General features: G+C 39.7%; 3 protein-coding genes across 10 annotated transcripts; 2 read left to right on the top strand and 1 right to left on the bottom strand.

Annotated features, from left to right (window-relative positions):
- The first annotated feature begins 483 nt into the window (after positions 1 to 483).
- On the top strand, positions 484 to 8,405 carry ubn1 (ubinuclein 1). Of its 6 annotated transcripts, XM_055056554.1 has the most exons (14): positions 484 to 788; positions 2,130 to 2,219; positions 2,294 to 2,389; positions 2,651 to 2,791; positions 3,668 to 3,747; positions 3,829 to 4,417; positions 4,902 to 4,972; positions 5,360 to 5,489; positions 5,569 to 5,693; positions 6,657 to 6,740; positions 6,813 to 6,956; positions 7,022 to 7,072; positions 7,159 to 7,411; positions 8,303 to 8,381. In XM_055056554.1, exons 1-14 carry the CDS (start codon positions 558 to 560, stop codon positions 8,315 to 8,317), a joined length of 2,100 nt encoding a protein of 699 aa, XP_054912529.1. In that variant the 5' UTR covers positions 484 to 557; the 3' UTR covers positions 8,318 to 8,381. The 6 variants fall into 6 exon arrangements, with proteins under 6 accessions (XP_054912529.1, XP_054912528.1, XP_054912527.1 ...); XM_055056553.1 differs by having other exon boundaries at positions 2,651 to 2,782; positions 7,159 to 8,405; XM_055056552.1 differs by having other exon boundaries at positions 7,159 to 8,405.
- Positions 8,406 to 8,530: 125 nt separating this feature from the next.
- Positions 8,531 to 15,137, bottom strand: LOC129376960 (uncharacterized). 3 transcript variants are annotated; one of them, XM_055056668.1, is made up of 7 exons: positions 14,923 to 15,137; positions 12,314 to 12,503; positions 12,163 to 12,238; positions 11,286 to 11,415; positions 10,875 to 11,207; positions 9,220 to 9,300; positions 8,531 to 9,115 (listed from the first exon to the last, which is right to left on the bottom strand). In XM_055056668.1, the coding sequence occupies exons 1-7, from the start codon at positions 14,975 to 14,977 to the stop codon at positions 9,051 to 9,053; spliced, it is 930 nt and encodes a 309-aa protein (XP_054912643.1). In that variant the 5' UTR covers positions 14,978 to 15,137; the 3' UTR covers positions 8,531 to 9,050. The 3 variants fall into 3 exon arrangements, with proteins under 3 accessions (XP_054912643.1, XP_054912644.1, XP_054912645.1); XM_055056669.1 differs by having other exon boundaries at positions 12,314 to 12,428; XM_055056670.1 differs by lacking the exon at positions 9,220 to 9,300.
- Positions 15,138 to 16,033: 896 nt separating this feature from the next.
- LOC129376961 (caspase b-like) lies at positions 16,034 to 18,388 on the top strand. The gene is made up of 3 exons (XM_055056672.1): positions 16,034 to 16,270; positions 17,253 to 17,526; positions 17,626 to 18,388. Exons 2-3 carry the CDS (start codon positions 17,262 to 17,264, stop codon positions 17,862 to 17,864), a joined length of 504 nt encoding a protein of 167 aa, XP_054912647.1. The 5' UTR covers positions 16,034 to 16,270; positions 17,253 to 17,261; the 3' UTR covers positions 17,865 to 18,388.
- Positions 18,389 to 18,484: the final 96 nt, after the last annotated feature.

Genomic DNA, 18,484 nt, shown 5'->3' with positions numbered 1-18,484 from the left:
CCATAAAACCCCAGCAGTTTATTTGTCGGAAAAATAAATGGACGGAAAATCTCTGCCATCACTCAGCTGCACTTGCTCTGAAAGATCTGTAGCACCCCCTTGTGGTTGTTAATGTGTATTGACCTCGGTCATTAAAATTTCAACTGTGAAACAGGAGATATTGTTTTCTTCGAGTATCAGATGCATCTGATAAAATCGACTACTGTAAAAAAAAACTTTCTTTGTGACTTAGATAAAAAAAAATAAGACATTGCCTAGATTCCATATAATGATTTGAAGTGTTTATTCCAGCTACATGATTGTATAGATTGAAAAAGAAACATTGTGCGAGACGCATTTTGACTTTCTTAATCAATGTTAAAATATATATCCAATTTAACATGCATTTTCTCTTCCTTACTCTGGCATATCGCAGCAGCATCATTGACTCGAGGTGAGGCTGAGCGCGTGCCCAGAAGCAGACGCGCACACCTGCTTCCGCTTGGTGTTAATTGGACCCTTTCAGGCGGAAGACCGTTCAAATTGAAACACACTCCGCCGTCGGCGCGTCTCAGACAATGGCCGAGTCTCGGAGAGTCCCGCTCACCACTCTGAGCTGTGGCGTCGGCTCATTTGGTTCTGAAGCCCGGGGTTCCGTCCAGCGGGGTTCTCCCGTCGTTCCGCAGGACGCCGGATCCGGCGCGGCCCCGCCATCTGTCCCCGAGACAGTTCGGCTGGTCCTCATTTTGTTTGAGCCCGGCAAGAGGAGCTTTCCGGAGTTTAACTACAGTGAGCTGATTGAGAACGAGGTGGGCTCACTTCCTGTTTTAGCCTCGAGGTGTGTTCCTAATTAACTGTGTCTAAATTAATCTCTGTTGTGCTGAATTGGACCGCGTTCCTGACGTTTGGAAGGAACAAGGTCGTCTTCGACTCGCACGTTCTTATGTAAATTCACCATAGTAACCAAACGAAATAGTTTCTTTTAGCATCTGAGTCCATTGCTTGACGTCAGCCTGCGCGTGACCCGGGAAAAACTGATGACGATCTGGTGTGGGAGAATTGGAATAGGCTATATCATTTTTTTTTTTTTTTTATTCTCAGGGGGAAATTGCTTATTTATTGACAAGCTACTCCATCCAAAGTGTTAAATATGATTAACGAAGCAATATAAAAATTAATATTTTAAATTCTGTGTATTAAGTGTGATATTGTAAGCAAATTATGACCCAAATATTTAATGTTTCTAAACTTGTATTTTTAAGAAAAGGTAAATGCAAGTGCTGCTGTTGTAAATTATGAAAAGAAGGGGATTACACGGCCTGTTGCATGTATGGAGGGCAAACCATGCCCAGGCTCAAAAATATAAACACTTTGTGTTAAGAATATGACTTTTTTATTAAGCTGCCATTGCAAACTCCACATTCTTCAAATTTACCAACAATGTAGTCAAACATTGTTGGTAAATGATATTTTATGAAAATCCCATATTTAATGCTATAATTAATGCGTGAAATACTATTTGAGTCCCACAAACACTGCACTATTATAAAGCTATTTTAGTTGAGGCAATTTTATTTATTTTACACTTTCAGCGGCAAGGCAATTCGATGTGCTTTACATGAACTGGCGAGAAATGCAATGAAAACAGAAAACCAAAGGAAAAGGCAAAAAGAAGAAAAAGTATGAAACTGTTAGTTCCCCATATTTAAGAATAAGTAGTTTGTAATTTATGAACAATAAAGTCAAATATAGCCTCTTTCAACAACACAGCTTATTTCAGCTTGGCCTATTACAATCACATATAGGCCTATCTGAATTTGAATTATCTGATTGCTTCAGTTGGCAAATAGTAAAATTTCAAAGTATTTAACTTACTAAAACTGAAGAGCCTTAAGTTTTAGTAAACATTCAAAAACCTCTCTGTAGCATTTAACCAAATTTTGTTCTGCAATATTCTTGACAGTCGAACCAATTTACTAGAACAAAGATAAGGGCTCCAGATAACCTTCAGAGGGCTGACTATTTTATGAAATGATTGTCCATCACTGTTTAATGTTGAAAAGCTGCAAATGTGAGATTTAGCTCAGTGTAGCTGAATACAGACTGCTTTTACTCTTTTGTTTTGGCGTTCTGATTAATGTCCGTTACAGCAAACGAATGACGTCCCACTGAGCCGACTGGAGCTGGAAGAACAACGAGAACATGAAGAAGCTGCTACAGCAAAGTCAGAAGAAAAATATGTGAGTATTTATGACTGACTCTGTTTTTTTATTATTATTGTAAAACCGAGCTGCTTCTGATTTGGGCGTTTCAGGAAGCCAAACATAAGAATAAAGATCGCATTGAGGATCTGCTTGACATTGGATATGGATATGATGATGAGGATTCTTTCATTGACAACTCGGAGGCAGTGAGTCCGTTTTCACTATAGTTTTTTGCATTTCTGTCACCCTGAATCCAGATTAGCCCAATTTGAGGGAAGTCTGGTACATTTAAGTTGAAGCTTTTTAATAGAATTGAGGCATTCTACTAATAACTCTAATCCAAAGAAGGGGCATAAAACTGTCACTGAGGATCTTTGTTATGACTTCAGTTCCTCACCTAATTAATTTTCCTCATTGTGCACATAAAAACAAACTTAAAAGGCATTTCCTTTCTGATTCCGGCCCAGTACGACGAGTTTGTGCCGTCCACCCTTACCACTAAATTTGGTGGATTCTACGTGAATTCAGGCATTCTGCATTTTCGTCAGGCCACTGGCACAGACGACTCAACAGACGAGGGAATATTTCAACCATCTAAAGTATGTGATGTACGTGGTAGCTATAATGTTCTTTCTGGGGTTTTTTAATTGCAGTTTTCCAAGTTCCAGTTTGTATAAAGTCTGATGGAGATTCTAGTTCTTAAAAAAATGTTCTTTAATAAACAAGCACTTGCATTAGGGTGCAGATGTGGTCACTATTTAGTTTTTGCTTTTGGAAAAAAAGGTTGTGGTGACTTTAACATGAAGACAAAAACACTGCAGAAAATTACCAGATTTTAAGCTGATTTTATTTTATTTTTTTCCATCTTGTATAGCACTTCTCATGTCAACAATTACCTACATTTAACTATTTTAATGCGTGTTCCTGAAAGAATGTCGATGCTTAGCTTGACAACAAGATTTCCAACTTCAGCTTAGAAAAAGTGTGTTCTGTTAAAGTGTTATGTGATTTCCAGGCAACACTCTTGGAATGGTTTTTGATGAAGGAAATAACTTCACAACATGATGTAAAGCTGTTATTTTATGTAATACTTATCCTCTAAAATACAGAAACTTCCTGTTGTCAGCTGGAAGTCTGGTACTCAGTTTTTTTTTTGGTACTAAGTGTCTCATCCAACAGGTCTTAGGTCTGTTTCTCTTGTGTCACTGCTCTGGCTTTATTTTTATGCATTAAAAGGAGACATGTTGGTGTGAACTAGTAGCCTTTAGGAATGATGTTAGATTTTTTTGTTCAGTTGTGAATCATTCAGCCACTGGGGACAGTCGGCCTCAAAATTCCAACATCACTGTCGAGTCTTGAATGCTGGGGAAAAATGGAAAATTTGGTGCAATTTTGTGCAAAATTTTTTATCCAAACTGTATTCACCATCTTGCAATTTGAGCTTGTTGTGTCTGTATATATATATATTTTAATGCTGATATCAGAAACGTAAAGTTGATGGTGAGCAGAATCCAAAGAAACGGGGTAAAGCACTCGGTGTGATGAAGACAAACACAAATTTAAGGTATGCTGTACCAGAGTCAATAAACTCCTGTCTGAGATTTGAAAGCGTTTGACCTTTTACTCATGGCTGTCTGTTTTGTAGCACTATGTCCAAACTGGGGGTGGATGAAGGAAAACTGAAAAAGAAAAAGCCCAAGACGTTGAGCGTCACCAGCATGCTGAAGAAGTTTCAGCGAGAGAAGGAAAGGGAGCGGCAAAAACGGGGGAAGGCACGCCAGACGACAGCTGCTGTAACAGAACCAGCGATTGTGTCCTCCATGTCCCCAGCAGATGAAGCTGGAGCAGGCAGCTCCGGTCTAACGGACCCTCTCCTCAGTTTGATCGGCTGCACCAACGATCACGCTCTGATCCAAGCGGCCAGCACTGTGGATTTTGACATAGATTTGGACTCCTTGTTAGAGGTTAGCGAAGAGTCTCTGTCGCCAAAATCTCTTCCCCAAACAGCTGCTGAAGCACAACTTAACGTCAAATCAGATGATCAGAGCCAGCAGAACGTTCAGTCTGAAGGTGAATCCCAAATCTTAACCACAAAGACCAGCTTGCTCCCGGCCCCTCACTCAGAGGAACTTCAGTTCCAGGCTGAAGCCGGTCCTGTGGTTCTGACTCAGAGTGCACCGCTGCCTGAGGGACTTCCCCCAGAACTGGAGGACAGCATTAGGAGCCTGGTGACGGTAAAATGTGTGGATTTTTTTATTTTTTTTGGGCAAACTTAAAAAAAAACCTTGACATATGTACACTGAAAAAACAGAATCTTACTAAATCTTCCCATTAATAGCACAAATACCTGGTGGGAGGACGAATTCAGAAGTAACTTTTAAGCAAAATGTAGGAGTTTGTTTTTAAGTCGGTTTTGTTGAAAAATTACTAATTCCATTAAAAAAAAGCTCTTATTTTGTGCTGAAAAGTTGCTTATATGTTGGTTTATTTCAGGTGTACCAAGAAATTAACTCGAGAAGTTAGACCAAAATACTTGGTAAAGTAGAAAAAAAATATAGCATAGTGAAGTTTTTTTTTTTTTTTTTTTTTTTTTTTTTTTTTTTTTTTTTGTGGTGATATTGTACTGATCAGCTTTTTTTATTTTTTGGTGCATCACTAGAACTTTTTTTAATGAAAAGATATGTACTGGACCCACCATTTATTTATTTTATTTTTTAGGCTGCCAAGACATCTGAGGGAGAGTCAAAACTCAAGTTCTTCAGTCCAGATATCAACTCAATTCTACTCAAGTAAATAAATCCCCAACTGTAAAACATCAAGGAATCATTACATCAGTACTGTTGTCGTTTTACTTCTTTTTTTTTCTTTCTTTTTTTGTGAAATAACATAAGCAAGCTAAACTAGGGAAATTTCACGAGCCAAAGTATCCTAATCTATAGAAGCTATTAAATTGAACAACCAATCTTGCTATTCAACCTTACTGTAACAGCTGATCCTGCTTTCATTCTTAAAAGCTACATATAATTAGACATTGACTGAATGCGACTCAGATTAAGCTACTAATGCATTGCTAAACTGCAAGTTTGGCAAGTTTAAGTTCATATCTCAAACTTTAATGTTCAACATTTAGTATGTCTGCATTGTATTGAGTTCTGCTCGTGTTTGTGTTGCTCCAGTATTGAGCTGCAGTGTCAGGAGCAGAGCAGCCAGCTTCGCTCCAAGGTCTACAAACACCTGTCCTCCTTCATGCCCTGCAGTAAGGATACTTTGCTGAAACGAGTCAAGAAACTGCTCATCACACATGAAGTGAGTCTGTTTTAGGAATTGAAGTTGTATTTCTTTATAGACAGTGTTGGACTGTTTTTAACCCCATCTAACTTTTAAGGAGGAAACTCCTGGTGCAGAAGATCAGCTGCAGCAACTTAAGGAGGCCATTGAAAGATCAATGCCAGAGCAGGTGGCTTGCTTCCAGGAAAGTTATCAAGCCTATGAGCAAGCAAAGATTTCAAAGTAAGTTCTTTAAGTATTTTTTATGAGCTGCCAGCACTGTTAAAGTCCACAACTCGCTTAAAGTTGGGGAATGTCCATCTTTTGGAGGACGTCTCATAATAAACTGAAATCTGGTATTAGTAAATACACTATTATTCACATAGTTTTATTTATTTAACTGCCTTATCATTCACATAATAAAGTTTGTTGTATTAAATGCAACCTTTCTTTGCCTCCTTGAATTGATGTTTGCATGTGTCTGTCATCTGCATTAAAATACCTCCACCAAGCAGACATGCTGCTCCTCCCTGCCTCCCATTTCCATATATTGGAAATGGGAGCAAAAAAATTCAATAATTGAATTTTTTTGCACATTGACAGCAAATTCTATGGCGAAGTTTGTGTAGTCAGAGTCAAGAGTGGTGGGATGGTGTTCCAGTGGTGCCAAAAGTGGGTCCTCGAGGGCCAGCATCCTGAAGGTTTTAGTTTTCTCACTGGTTTAACACGCCTGGATTGAATGATGTCTCATTAAAAGGCCCCAAGAAGAACATTGACCTGCTGAAAAGGTTGTTACCACCAGGGAGACAACTAAAATGTACAGGATGCTGACCTACTTTGGGGATACCTGTGTTATGCACATCACTGACTTTTTCAGCCAATGTTTACATCCAGGTTTACCAGATCTCTTCTTCTGGTGCAGAAATATGTCTTCCTTCAATGGTGTCAACTGTCAAAATCAAGTTCTCATCAAAGTGCATTACTTAAGCTGATTTCAGTTTCTATCGCTTGACAAATGTTGACATTTTGGTAGCTGACTCAAATTCCTATTGGCCTTCCATCGCATCAAACTAATGCTGCATGTAGAATGTAAGAGTAATCCGAAGACTGAACCCAACTGTCCAAACTTTGAAAAACTATATACACTGTGTTGTGTATGTATATAACTGGAGGCTGAGCATATCCATCTTTCCAAATCTGCCTCAGGGAAACGGAAGAGGACGGGGAGGTAGAAAAAAGTATCAGAAAAGCTGTTCCAAAGAAGTTGTTCAAATGGAATCAGGAGATCAGGTGGACTGCTACAAAGATCATCTGAGGGGAAATGTGGGCGATTCATGTAACACTGTTTTTCATAATGTGCAGAGATTGCTTGGGTCTCTTGTTGAAAGAGAAACTGGTGACATGTCAAAAGGAGGGGAAAGAAGGGCAAGAGATTGAAGAATACATGAAGACTATGCTTGACAATGAAGTCAAACCTCTTTGGCCTAAAGGATGGATGCAGTCCAGGTCTGTTGCGATTTCAAAATTTGACGCCAATAAGAGAGAAAAAATTTACTTCATTATAATTTCAGGGTCCTGATGAGGGAGAGCAGGAAGCTGTTGGGCCTCTTTGCTTCACTCCAGTAAGAAAGTCCAGCAATGTCTTTGTATTGCATTTTAAATCTTTTTAGATCATTTTCAAATGATGTGCTTGTTCTCATGTGTTCAGAGTAAACAAGGCCAAGAGCTGTCAAACTGAGAAGCGTCCAGACAGGTGCAGAACCACTCGGGAAACTGAAGAACTAAAGGTGGAGTCGGGCGTCTCGGTCTCCATCTCTCCTCCAAAGGCAGACGAACCTCCAGAGACTCCTGGATGTTCCCTCCTGGATATCCTCGCTGACCAGGCACTGGCTTGTGAGCAGCCCCTCACTCTGTCCAGGGACTGTTTGGCTGCAGCAGTCTTCAAGCCCAGGAGCATTGGGGTGAATGACAGAAGTCCTCCTCTTCCTCCTCCACCACCTCACTCAAGCCCAATCAGTTTCCCTGAGAGTCAGGTTGTTTTGCCTCAGCTGGTTGGAGATATGAAATCTCTTGGAGTCTCCAAACTTAGAAACGGACAGTAGATTAACCTTCATGTAATTGCATATTTCCTGAACCGCTTGCTGAACTGGTTATTCCTGAGGGTTTACAGTAGCTCGGTCAGTTCTGATAGATATTGAAAGATTACTGTTAAATTTCTGGGCAGTACTAACTTGGACATTGTGAGAAACATGACTCGTCTTCAATACTGTCTGATTGTAATTCACCTTATTAAAACTAAATAAAACTGCAAATGAGAGATATGAAGGATTTGGGAACTAAAACTTGTTGATGAGCAACATCAGAATATTGTTGAATAGTCTGTGTACGCATCGTTCCCTCACATCTCGGTGTAATCATAATGAGGTGGCAGGGGCACCAGGTTAGAGGTTTTACAAGGACCATCAACCTTCGGTTAACTTTGGAGAAGAGATGATCAAACATCAATCAATGAAGGGTTTTACTGGTGACTTTTCTGCCATCTGTTCGCTGCATTCTCGTTACACGTGTGCAAAACTTTCAGTATTTTACTAATGTCAGGCTTGTTTCCTTTTAAAGAAATCTATTCAAACCATGCAGTGGCATGGTTAATGTAGTGTGAATTGCTTTGTGGTCTTCTGGACTAGATAAAGCCTCATTACAATACCAGCAATTTACCACTAGAAATGGATTTATAAGTGTCTTTACAAAGCAGCATATCAACTTTCTAATCCGTTAAATTGTATGGATGTTGGACTTGTTTTCATCAAACATCTAAGATATTTAACATTGCCTTTTCTTTACACATCTTCCAGTATCGCAACGTGTGAGAGCCAAGAATGAATCCCTGTTGGATTCGATGCTTAACCAATCGTGAAGTGAGGGAAATTGTAAGTGAACATGATGCACCAGAAAGTCTAATAAATGTTGGACATTCTTTTTTTTTTTTTCCCCCCTCCTAAGAGGTCAGTAAATTGTTCTTAGCTCTGTGTTGGGTGGCTGCAGCATTGATTTTGAACAATACGCTGAATTCAGGGAAGATGTTCAGTTGGGACAAACGTTTCTGTATTTTACAAACACTCCAAATATCATAAATGACATTACAACGACACAAAATTTAACCGATGCTTAGATTAAAAGAAGCATGCCTCAATTAACGAAGAGTTGATCCTGAAGGCAGATTTTACATTTGAATGTAGACTTAAAAAAATATGTACACTGGATATGAATTAAACAAAGCAAGCATCCAACAAAACTTAGAATTCACTAAATTAAATAAACATTTTCTTCAAAGCAGCATTCATAAAAATGGGCTTTAACATTTTGAGCAAGGGTTGGTCTGCTGCCAGAACATGTACCTTAGCAGTGGCTCCTCAGAGTAGATTTTGCTGTTATTGGGACGTGTCCTGGTGTTTGAGGTCTTTCTAACCAACATATAAGGGGAAAAGATGCACAATTCAAAAAAACATTTTTTTTTCATACTGAAGACACTCAGATTCTGGGATGGGTTTCCCACATCTGGACCAGTCCAAGTCGGGAATGGTGTGTTCCCTCAGGTTTCAGTCAGTTAATCAAATGAGCAAGAAGAGCGATCAATAAGAAGCATCCTCGACATCTGATTGTAGTTCCTGTGAAAGAAACGGACATAATTATAAATTCTTTCCTTTTCATTGGAAATGAGATCTAAATGATTTAGCAGGAAACATTGTTGAGGAGAAACGGCTTGTGTTACCGTTTCCTCCTAATGCCTGGTTTTGAACTTCACAGTCTAAAGGTTTTTTTTCCATGGATGTATGACTATGTTCTGGATCCCCTTGAGGGAGAGGAACAAATAACATTTAGATTCATTATAGTTACAAAAACATGCACAGGCTTGAAACTTTTGACAATTTTTTTCTCATTTCAATCTTTTAATGTATTCAGATTTTATGTGATCAGGCGAAGACAACAGTCATGTCTAACAGGTTTTTGTCCCTGTACTTGGTTCGATTTCCATCAACTCCAACCAACTTTCCTGTACTGAGATGTACAAATTCATTAATGATCTTATTTGCTGTTTGTTCATTTCCTCAGTAATGTTCTGAAAGAAATTGCTAGAACAAATGCTTTAAAGCCAGCTAATCACATAATACCCTCCACTATTTTTTCTCATAAAAATAAAATAAAACACTCGCCACATTTATTTTTTTCAGCCATTACTATTTCTATAGTTTCCTTCATGACTTATCTTTCTCAATTCTGAAGGGTGATGAGTACTCTCAATGTCAAAATTGTGTTCAAATAAGAGGTTAATGAGCAGTACTCTGTCAGATTTAGGATAGTTCAAATAATCCTGGATAAGATGAGCACACCAAAGCTATCCTGGAATGGCAGAATAGTGACCTCTCCTTTCACTGTATTTAAATTACATGACCCTGCCAAAAAAAAAGAAGAAAATCTTATTCTCTGCTTTCTGTCTTGCGTTGTCAGCTGCTGGTATTATATTTTTAATACCTCTCATCGCTGACATTGTAATTGTATCCATTTGCTGTAAATGTGCACAAATTGAAATTATGAAAAATTTGGTTTAAAAACAAACACGTTTTTAAATGAGGTTTTTGTGCTGGGATGAGGTGGGTTTTGGGTTTCAGTCGTAGAGAAATGGGTGTGTTGCAAAACTGCAATAGAAACATTTTTGCATCATAAGTCATGATCAACAGACAGATGTTACCACTGGGAGAAACTTCAAAGACAACAGGAAGTAGTAGAAGGAGAAGGATGTTTTTTTTATTCTTTTTTCTCCCAATGTGCAGCTGGCTCAACCAGAGCTCCCACTGCATCATACAGAAACCTGCGTCATTCCCACCTGTTGAATCTTATGTGAAATCACTGACTACAAATTCCCCAAAACGCCAAGAATAAGGGTGCGAGGGGTTGGTGGATCCAACAAATAAAATGCTGAAGTCTTCTCTGATTGGGCGATGACCGCTAGAGCCAAGACTGAGTTCTGAATATATCTCATGTTTACATCCGCCCGACTTTTATTGACTTGTCGCCTAAAGAAGCTTAATCACATGTGATTATAATTTTTTTATTGGAAACGGCCCAATTGTGAAATAGTTTTCCGGCATTAGCAGAATAGTGAGAAAGATTTGCGCACTTTTATTATGGAAATGCATCTACTGTTACCTTTTACTTTTTAATTGGCCTAAATTAGTATACTTTTATTTATTTTTACCTTAATCAGTACTGTTTACATTTTTCAGATTTGATTTGTAAAACATGTTTAACAACCTTGAATCTCTTTTTCTACAGAATCATTACATTACTTTGTGTAATTCCGACACATGTAATGAAATTAAAGTGCAGAACATTGTAGTTGTGATGTTCAGTTTAAAGTTCGCTCACAGAGGACCGTTGCGGTGATGTTCTGCGATCTCTCTGCTGGAGGCTGCTGTGGTCCCGACGGCCCCAGCTCCAGCTTCGCCTCACACCAATACTGGTTTTCATCGTCCCCTCTGCAGGGAACGACGAGCAGACTGAAGCTCTCTTCCACTGGAGTCTTCTCTGCGGTCCTGTTGGAGCGGAGCTCAGCCAGCGCCGTCCGTCCCTTGTAGAAGGTCACCACCAGGTTTTGCACGGGCGCGACGTCCTCAACTCTGCACTGCAGAACGTACTGTCGTCTCTCGTACATCGGGCCGCTGTGATTCAAAAGCCGGATGGAGACTGTTTTTGGTGGCTCTGTGGAGACAGACACAGGGTCAGGGAACTTAAAATCCTTCTATTTTCTTGTTTGGTTTAAATAAATAAAAAACTCACGGTAGACAATCACAGAGAGAGAACTGCTGCATTCCCCTCCCTCATCAGACAATGCATAACATACAAGGCTGAGACTCCATTCAGTCAAGCTGTCCACACGCCACGTCAGGACACTGGTGTATGAAGGCCCCTTTTGGTAGAAAGACAGAAAAGAGAAAAACAAAAAGAAATTATTGAGCTTGTTTTGATTTATCATGTGATTAATTGATTTATTGCCTAAATCTAGGCTCTATTCTACACTGTGTGTAATGTACTTACTATAACTGGTGCCATTTCTATTTAGCTTACAACGTACCGACAGTATTATTGCTACTGATTTTAACATTACCGGAGTACTAACAAATGAAAATTAATTCTTAAATACATTGATATTTAAGTGTAGCATATTATTCTAATATGGTACTTGAAAGTAACATAAGCTGATAAACACTGAATTTAGAGTTTAAGAAGTTAGATATTTTATTTCCCCAATAGAGGCGGCAGAAAATAAGAAGAGATTAAACTCTCTGTACTAATTGTAAAAGTAATAAAGAAATTGTTTTTTGATATTTAAAAGCATTTAGTTTGTATTGTTCATTGTTATATATATATTTTTAATCTTGCTAGCCTGTTTGCTCTTCTGCACCCCACAAGTGGTGTGGAGGCCCTAAACAGCTGATCAAATCTATATGCCTTAGCCCAGCCCTGCACAGGAATTCATGCAACAAGTAGAGGTTCAGCATCAGCAACATATTAACATGTATGCTTTAATATAAAAACACTAATATGGTTTATTCCAAACTCTAAAATTCTTAAGCCATTTTTGTTTTGTAATTCAAACTCCAGACGTGTCTCCGTTATTGAGCATGACATCATAACCAGGGAGTTTCTGTCTTGCCTGTAGATCTAACCAGCCCATCATAGAATCTCCAGGGTTCGATTTCGAGCAGTTAGCCGAGGCTGGATCTCCAAACCTAAAACAGGATAGTTTATCAGAAACTGTTTGTTTTATTTTATTTTCTGAACCGCTTCTTAAATTTAGACCCCACCTGACCACAAGAGTTGAAGGCGAAATCTGTAGACTGCAGCTGGCCGTGGTCATCCGCTCCACGGAGCTGCCGGTGGAGGTCAGGGCCGGGAGGCCAAGAGATGAGGGCCCGGGGCCTGTTGGTGAAGGAGAGTGGGGCAATATCTGAGACGGTACATGTGAGGCAGGAGGAGTTATGGGAGACGAGGTAGCTGAGGGAACAGAGAGCGAGAGAATGAGTTACAACTACATTTAAATTCCCTTTGGGATTAATAAAGCAGTTTTGAATGAAATAGAAAACAAAACAACGAGTTGCACTCATGCAGCAGAGACAGCTGAGACTAAACTTTTTAAAATTATTTTAGATTAATTGGAATTTCCAAAACCACCTGTAGAGGGATTCTTTTAGTGAAACTAAACTTCATTTAGTTTGTCAAATTGGTGTAAATTATTTTACATAAATATTTGGTTTAAATATTTTTTTAAACCAAATTTATACAGCAAATGTATTCAGAAATGTTTTCATGTTTTGTCACGTTAAAACCACAAACATGAATATATTTAATTGGAATCTAAAGCAGAAGACACAAAGGTACAAGATTATGAAGTAGAAAAGAAAGTTATGCCTGATTCAAAATGTTTTTTTTTTTTGCAAATGAAAAACTGTGTGCAATGATCCAGTCAAAGTCCAGAACAAAAACCCAGTGGAGAATCTGTGGCGAGGTCTCCACTGGGTCTCTCCATCCAACCTTACTGAGCTGCAGATGCTTTTGTGAAGAGCAAAACTTTTCAATCGCTCCCCAGACACAGCTGGCAGAGACAAACCCTGAAACACTAGCAAAAGTGGTTCCACAAAGTGCTGACTCAGGGGGCACTGCATTCCTTTACACTGCACTTTTCAGTTTTTTTATTTATAAAAAAAAATTAAGTTTTGAATCGCATATAATTCACTTTCCGCTTCTCAATGTGTACCACTTTTTGTTTTCCACTAAATTCCAGTGAACTACATCTGCGGTTGTGACAAAATGTGGAAAACGTCAAGGGGTGTGAATACTTTAGGAAGCCACTGTGTGGACCTCAACAAACCGAACCATGTCAGTCGCGTTACGCTCATCCGCATTGCATGCTGCAAGTCTTTACAATGTCGACTCCCAACCTATTTATGAATACAACAATGCATCCCTCCGTCTATTTACTTTGGCATTGTGAGGCATGACCTCATGACTCAGAATCTCCTGCCCTTGCACAGTGAAGGCCAGGGTCAACTGAATGTTGCCACCTAGTGAAATATTACCCATTCTGCTGATCTGTTGTGAGCCATTGTTTCTTTGCGGGCCGAGTCCACCCAGCGTGTTCCTCTGAGGAAGGAAGGACACCCTGCCCAAGTCAAAAGAACCTACTCCTCTTTTTGGACCGGCCATTGTTCCAGCGAACCCCGAGACTGTTCTCCTATCTGATGATCTCACCCACAGCAGACGGGCTGGCCGTCAGAATGATTACACGGTAACGGTACGGGTGCAGTCCCCCTTCACCAGCCTGCTGGCGCACCGATTGGCTTAAAAAGAGCTTGAAAAATGATGTAAAATGAATTGTAATCTTTTTTAGTTATCTTAGTCAGAGAGAGGACTGTATCAAATAAAGCCATTTTGAATTTGGGATTCAAATTCAAAAACAAACAAAGTAACACATGAACAAGTGAAACACTAATTTCTTGGAGCAAAGGTGTTTGCAAAGAGCCAAAACTCTGAGTTCCTTGAAGTCTAGATTTAAATCCCTCAGCAGTTTGAGACGTGACAAATGGAAACGCTGACCAACGTATTTGATGCGATAATGCTGATTTAGATGAACGTAATGTTCGGTTCCCTCAAATTGGTGACTCTTGTTTGTAGGACTTTTCATCGTTCTGTTTTTATGATGTAAAACACTTTGAACTGCCTTTTTGCTGGGATCTATCTATCTATCTATCTATCTATCTATCTATCTATCTATCTATCTATCTATCTATCTATCTATCTATCTATCTATCTATCTATCTATCTATCTATCTATCTATCTATCTATCTATCTATCTATCTATGCAAATAAGCTTGATTGATTGATCAATCAATTAATTGCGTAATTCTTCAAATTTAACAAAACTGTCAAGGTTACAAAGTTCATTCTGAAATACGTCAACTGATTTATCAATTTCTAGATTTAAATTTGTGGGATTACAATCCATTGAGTCAGATACATAACTTCTCGGCAGAAAAATTGACTCAATTTGTTTGTGTTAATTTCACAAACAATCTGAGTCTTTTTCTCAACTTCTAGGTTAAAGATTGAATATCCTTCGGACATATTTACCGATAGTTTTGCTTTCATATTTGGCCTGAAATACAGCACATATTACCCACATCTGATTTAAGCTCTTACAGTTTCTATTTTTTGTGGTCTTCTTAAAATCCATATGAATTCAACATGTCATCCACCTGTTGCGAGCGTGTGCGTCTTACCCAATCTTTTTGATGCGTACCAAACCAAAACAAACAATCCCCATTTCAGATCTCACGCTTTTGTCATCCGCCCTGTTCCTTGGAAAAAATGTCCAACACCTTCTCGCTTTGCTCATCCCACTCTCCTTTAACTCACCCGAGCCAACGAGGCGAATCAGCACTAGCGTTAGCGACCATCCTGCTGCATACATCCTTCCCCGCGTTCCCTCACTCCGAGGCTTTTTGCTTCTGCTAAAAGGAGAAACTGAAAACCGATCCTCCGTTGATGCTGACTGGGAGCACGAGCTGAGAGCTCTGAGAAAAAGTGGGTGTGTGTGTGCTTGTTCTGTGACTGATGATCAGGCAGTTCCTTTTGCACTGGGGCTCTGAAAGCCACCCTGGGCGTTCTCTGTTGGTATATCAGGAGAGGAAGGAAGGGAGGGTCAAGAATAATCCATTGAAATGCTGCAGCATTACACTGGAGGGGAAGATTTGAGTTTGCTTATGAGTGTATTTCTGAGTGATAAACATGGGTGGACAACTAATCAGCTCAAATGAACACACACAAAGTGCGCTACGTAGATATAAATACACATTCCCAGCAGTTCTCACTCTTACATCAATTTTCTATTTTTTTTTTACTCTAATGGTTTATGGTTCACTGATTTTATTGGGAGCATTTGAAGGTACAATTTTACTTTTTGGAGCTTGACATGATGTTCTCATTTTATTCCCTCATCGAAAACATTCATGAGGGAGTGAATGTTTTTGTGGCGTTGCCTCGATTAGTTCATGCATGTTTGATTAAACCCTTTAATCTCATGTGCGGTGTGAAATGCCTGGGCGGGCCTAGCTCCGCCTTCAAGCATGAAGCTCCTCCCCCTGTTGGCTGCACCCCCCGAAGCTGATGGACATGTTTTTCAGCTGATCCTGAACTTACAGGCTTTTTTACAATGAGCTGTTTGTGCAGGCTGATTAGAAATGCATGCCACACTTTTTAGATTTTAAGTAAAAAAATATATATATTACCTTTTACAGGTCCACAAGAATGTGCAAAGACTATCTATCTATCTGTCTGTCTGTCTGTCTGTCTGTCTGTCTGTCTGTCTACCTACCTACCTACCTACCTACCTACCTACCTACCTACCTACCTACCTACCTGTCTGTCTGTCTGTCTGTCTGTCTGTCTGTCTGTCTGTCTGTCATACTCATTATGATATCATATCTGTTTGGTGTACTCACTAGTCAAACTGTTGTTTGCCCTCTTCACCGCTTGTATAACTTCCTGCTCTTCAAAACCGAAACTTGAAAAGAAAACTCCCCGCCGCCATTTCTTATCGATTCATATTTGCTGCGTGGAGAGCCGCAGGCCCCGTCTTTAGGAGCAAGAGGTTCTGCTTCAGGCAGACGGATAAACGAAAGAAAAAAAAACTCGTCAGGATTTTAAAGTCTGCACCGAAGCAGCGCGCGCTCTCTCTGCTTTCACAGGCGGTGCTGACGCAGAGGTACGTAAAAACCCCCAAAACACTTTCTTTTTTTTTTCCGTTGAGGCGCTTTTTTTCAATCAACAGGTCTCTTAAACAAGAACTAGTGTTCTTAAACAAGAACACGAGTCTTCTTATTTCTATGTCAGTCCGCTCTCGTGAAAATAAACGTCATTTATTTCATTATTTAAAGCAGTTGCAGCTTTAAGGCGTTTTTCTCACGTGCGTAAAAAAAAAGAAGAAAAAAGTAACGAAAGTGCGACAGATAAAGCGACTGTTTCGGTCCAGATGTGGTTGACGTGCAGCTGTTCTGTAGTAACTCGTCTCGTGCCCAGCAGGCTCACATCCCGCCTGCTTCCACTGAGGGAATCACTCGGTTACCGCAAGAATAATCCAATTTGTCTATTTGTCTATTTTCCTGTTTAAGTATGTTTTTGATGATTTACTAAGATAAATAGGCACACATTTAGAAACTCTACCTTTAATTCAAGTATGTTTCAGGCCCGTTTTATGACGGGTTATTAGTGAGCGGGACTGATCTCTATGAGCCTGCTGCCGCCTCACTAAAGGGCTATTCCGCTGTATTTACCAACGAGACAACGTTGAACCAGGAGCTCGTTGATTGCTCTGATTTGCACTGATTGCAGTTTTCTTGCCAATCATTGATCTTCAAAAAGTCAATCTTGCCCATGTCTGTTTTTTTTTTTGTGTTTTTTTTAACAACACATATAGGCTACTTGATGGTAGCCCTGAAGTGCACAGCCACAGATCACTAACAAATTTAAAAACATTGAAACGACAAATTCAAAACCACTGCATTAACTAAACATGACTGCAAACTTTACGTGTTCCAATGTTTGACACGGCTGCTTGTGGGCCTCGTTTATTTCATTAAAGTGGTTTTTGCTATACAGTGACAGAAACAAATATTAACGCGGCCACTAATCATACTTTTGAACTGCTGAAGAAACCTGTGAGCTGATATCCCCTGTTTTCTGTTCAGTGAGCAGACATGAATGTCGCAGAGCTGCTTCTGGAGTATCTGGAACAGCTGGATAAGAAGGATTTTGAGACGTTTAAGTGGCATCTGAAGCAGCACAACCTGGAAGGCTACAAGCCCATTCCTCCGTGTTATCTAGAGGACGCACAGCGGACTACAATAGTGAGTAAGATGATAGAGAACTATACAAAAGACATTGCTGTGACAGTTGCCGTGACCATCCTGAAGAAACAACAAATGAATGATCTTGCGCAGAAGCTGTCAAGCGCACATACAGGTGATTGTGACGTTACTTGATTCCCTTTTTGGCTACACTTTCATCCTCTGCCATGTCTTGTGCACTAATCAGCTGATTGTTGATTTTTTTTAAGTGCAGAAAAACTGAATACTGTGTCTTCCACCACTTCCTCTTCTGGAACCGCGCCTGAAGCCTCACCTGCTGGTGTAGCTGAGCCACCTGCTGCTGTAGCCGAGCCATCTGCTGCTGTAGCCGAGCCACCTGCAGCTGCAGGTGCAGGTCACTCATTGGTAGCTAAGGAGAGAAGTGTGATCTTTGCTCCAATCATCAGCAATAGTGGACCCGGAACATGGAACATAACTCTTAGCAAAAACTAATGAAACTGCTGCCTGAAACACAGCCTGTTTTTAGTGCTGCTTTACAATGGGTTTATTGTACTTTATTTGACTTTCTCCTTTTTTTTCTGCAATTTTAGTTTTATTTTCAGAGGTACGATCATTTGTCATTGTATTCAAATAGTCCAAGCAGACAAAATCAGTGTTTAAGCGACTGTCGCCTCATCGCACAAGTTCCTCAGGAAATGAACAGAAACTCGCAGAGTGTGGTGCTCTTGTTCTGCTCCCATTCTGTTGTAATTCAACTATCTCTTTTTCAGAGAGATCCACTTCAGCCTTGGTTTAGTAAATTTGTCTATTTGGATATGCAGATGTCACCTTTTTAATTGTAATAGATGTTTACTGGGATTCCCAAATAATGAAGTCTGAGATGTCAACAATAAGTGTTTCAAAAATAGTTGGGTATCTTCTGAAGGTATGATCGAACCGAAGGTTATGGCCCTTGTGAAGGATTTATTTCATGCTGACTTAATGGAGCTTCAATGGAAATAAAAGCTGTTATCTTATCTGTGAAGTGATTTTTGACTTATTTCTGTCATTTTCTTACACGTTTGCATTGCTACACATGTGCGTTATTCCACATGAGATTAAAGGTCTTCTTC

The sequence above is a fragment of the Poeciliopsis prolifica genome, unplaced genomic scaffold, assembly GCF_027474105.1.
Source record: "Poeciliopsis prolifica strain line A6 unplaced genomic scaffold, Auburn_PproV2 SCAFFOLD045, whole genome shotgun sequence".
In the NCBI taxonomy this organism is placed as follows: Eukaryota; Metazoa; Chordata; class Actinopteri; order Cyprinodontiformes; family Poeciliidae; genus Poeciliopsis; species Poeciliopsis prolifica.
Note: the sequence above shows the minus strand (reverse complement) of the source record. Positions and strands in the feature narration are given on the sequence as shown.

Bases quoted from the DNA above. Each gene is read 5' to 3' on its own strand.
- ubn1 (XM_055056552.1), top strand. From the start codon at position 558: ATGGCCGAGTCTCGGAGAGTCCCGCTCACCACTCTGAGCTGTGGCGTC. The intron at 789-2,129 runs GTGGGCTCACTT...TGTCCGTTACAG, and splicing joins GTGAGCTGATTGAGAACGAG to CAAACGAATGACGTCCCACT. The intron at 4,418-4,901 runs GTAAAATGTGTG...TTTATTTTTTAG, and splicing joins GCATTAGGAGCCTGGTGACG to GCTGCCAAGACATCTGAGGG.
- LOC129376960 (XM_055056668.1), bottom strand. From the start codon at position 14,977: ATGTATGCAGCAGGATGGTCGCTAACGCTAGTGCTGATTCGCCTCGTT. The intron at 11,416-12,162 runs GCAAGACAGAAA...TTCTACCAAAAG, and splicing joins TGGGCTGGTTAGATCTACAG to GGGCCTTCATACACCAGTGT. The intron at 11,208-11,285 runs GTGAGTTTTTTA...CTGTCTCCACAG, and splicing joins TCTCTCTGTGATTGTCTACC to AGCCACCAAAAACAGTCTCC.
- LOC129376961 (XM_055056672.1), top strand. From the start codon at position 17,262: ATGAATGTCGCAGAGCTGCTTCTGGAGTATCTGGAACAGCTGGATAAG. The intron at 17,527-17,625 runs GTGATTGTGACG...TTTTAAGTGCAG, and splicing joins GCTGTCAAGCGCACATACAG to AAAAACTGAATACTGTGTCT.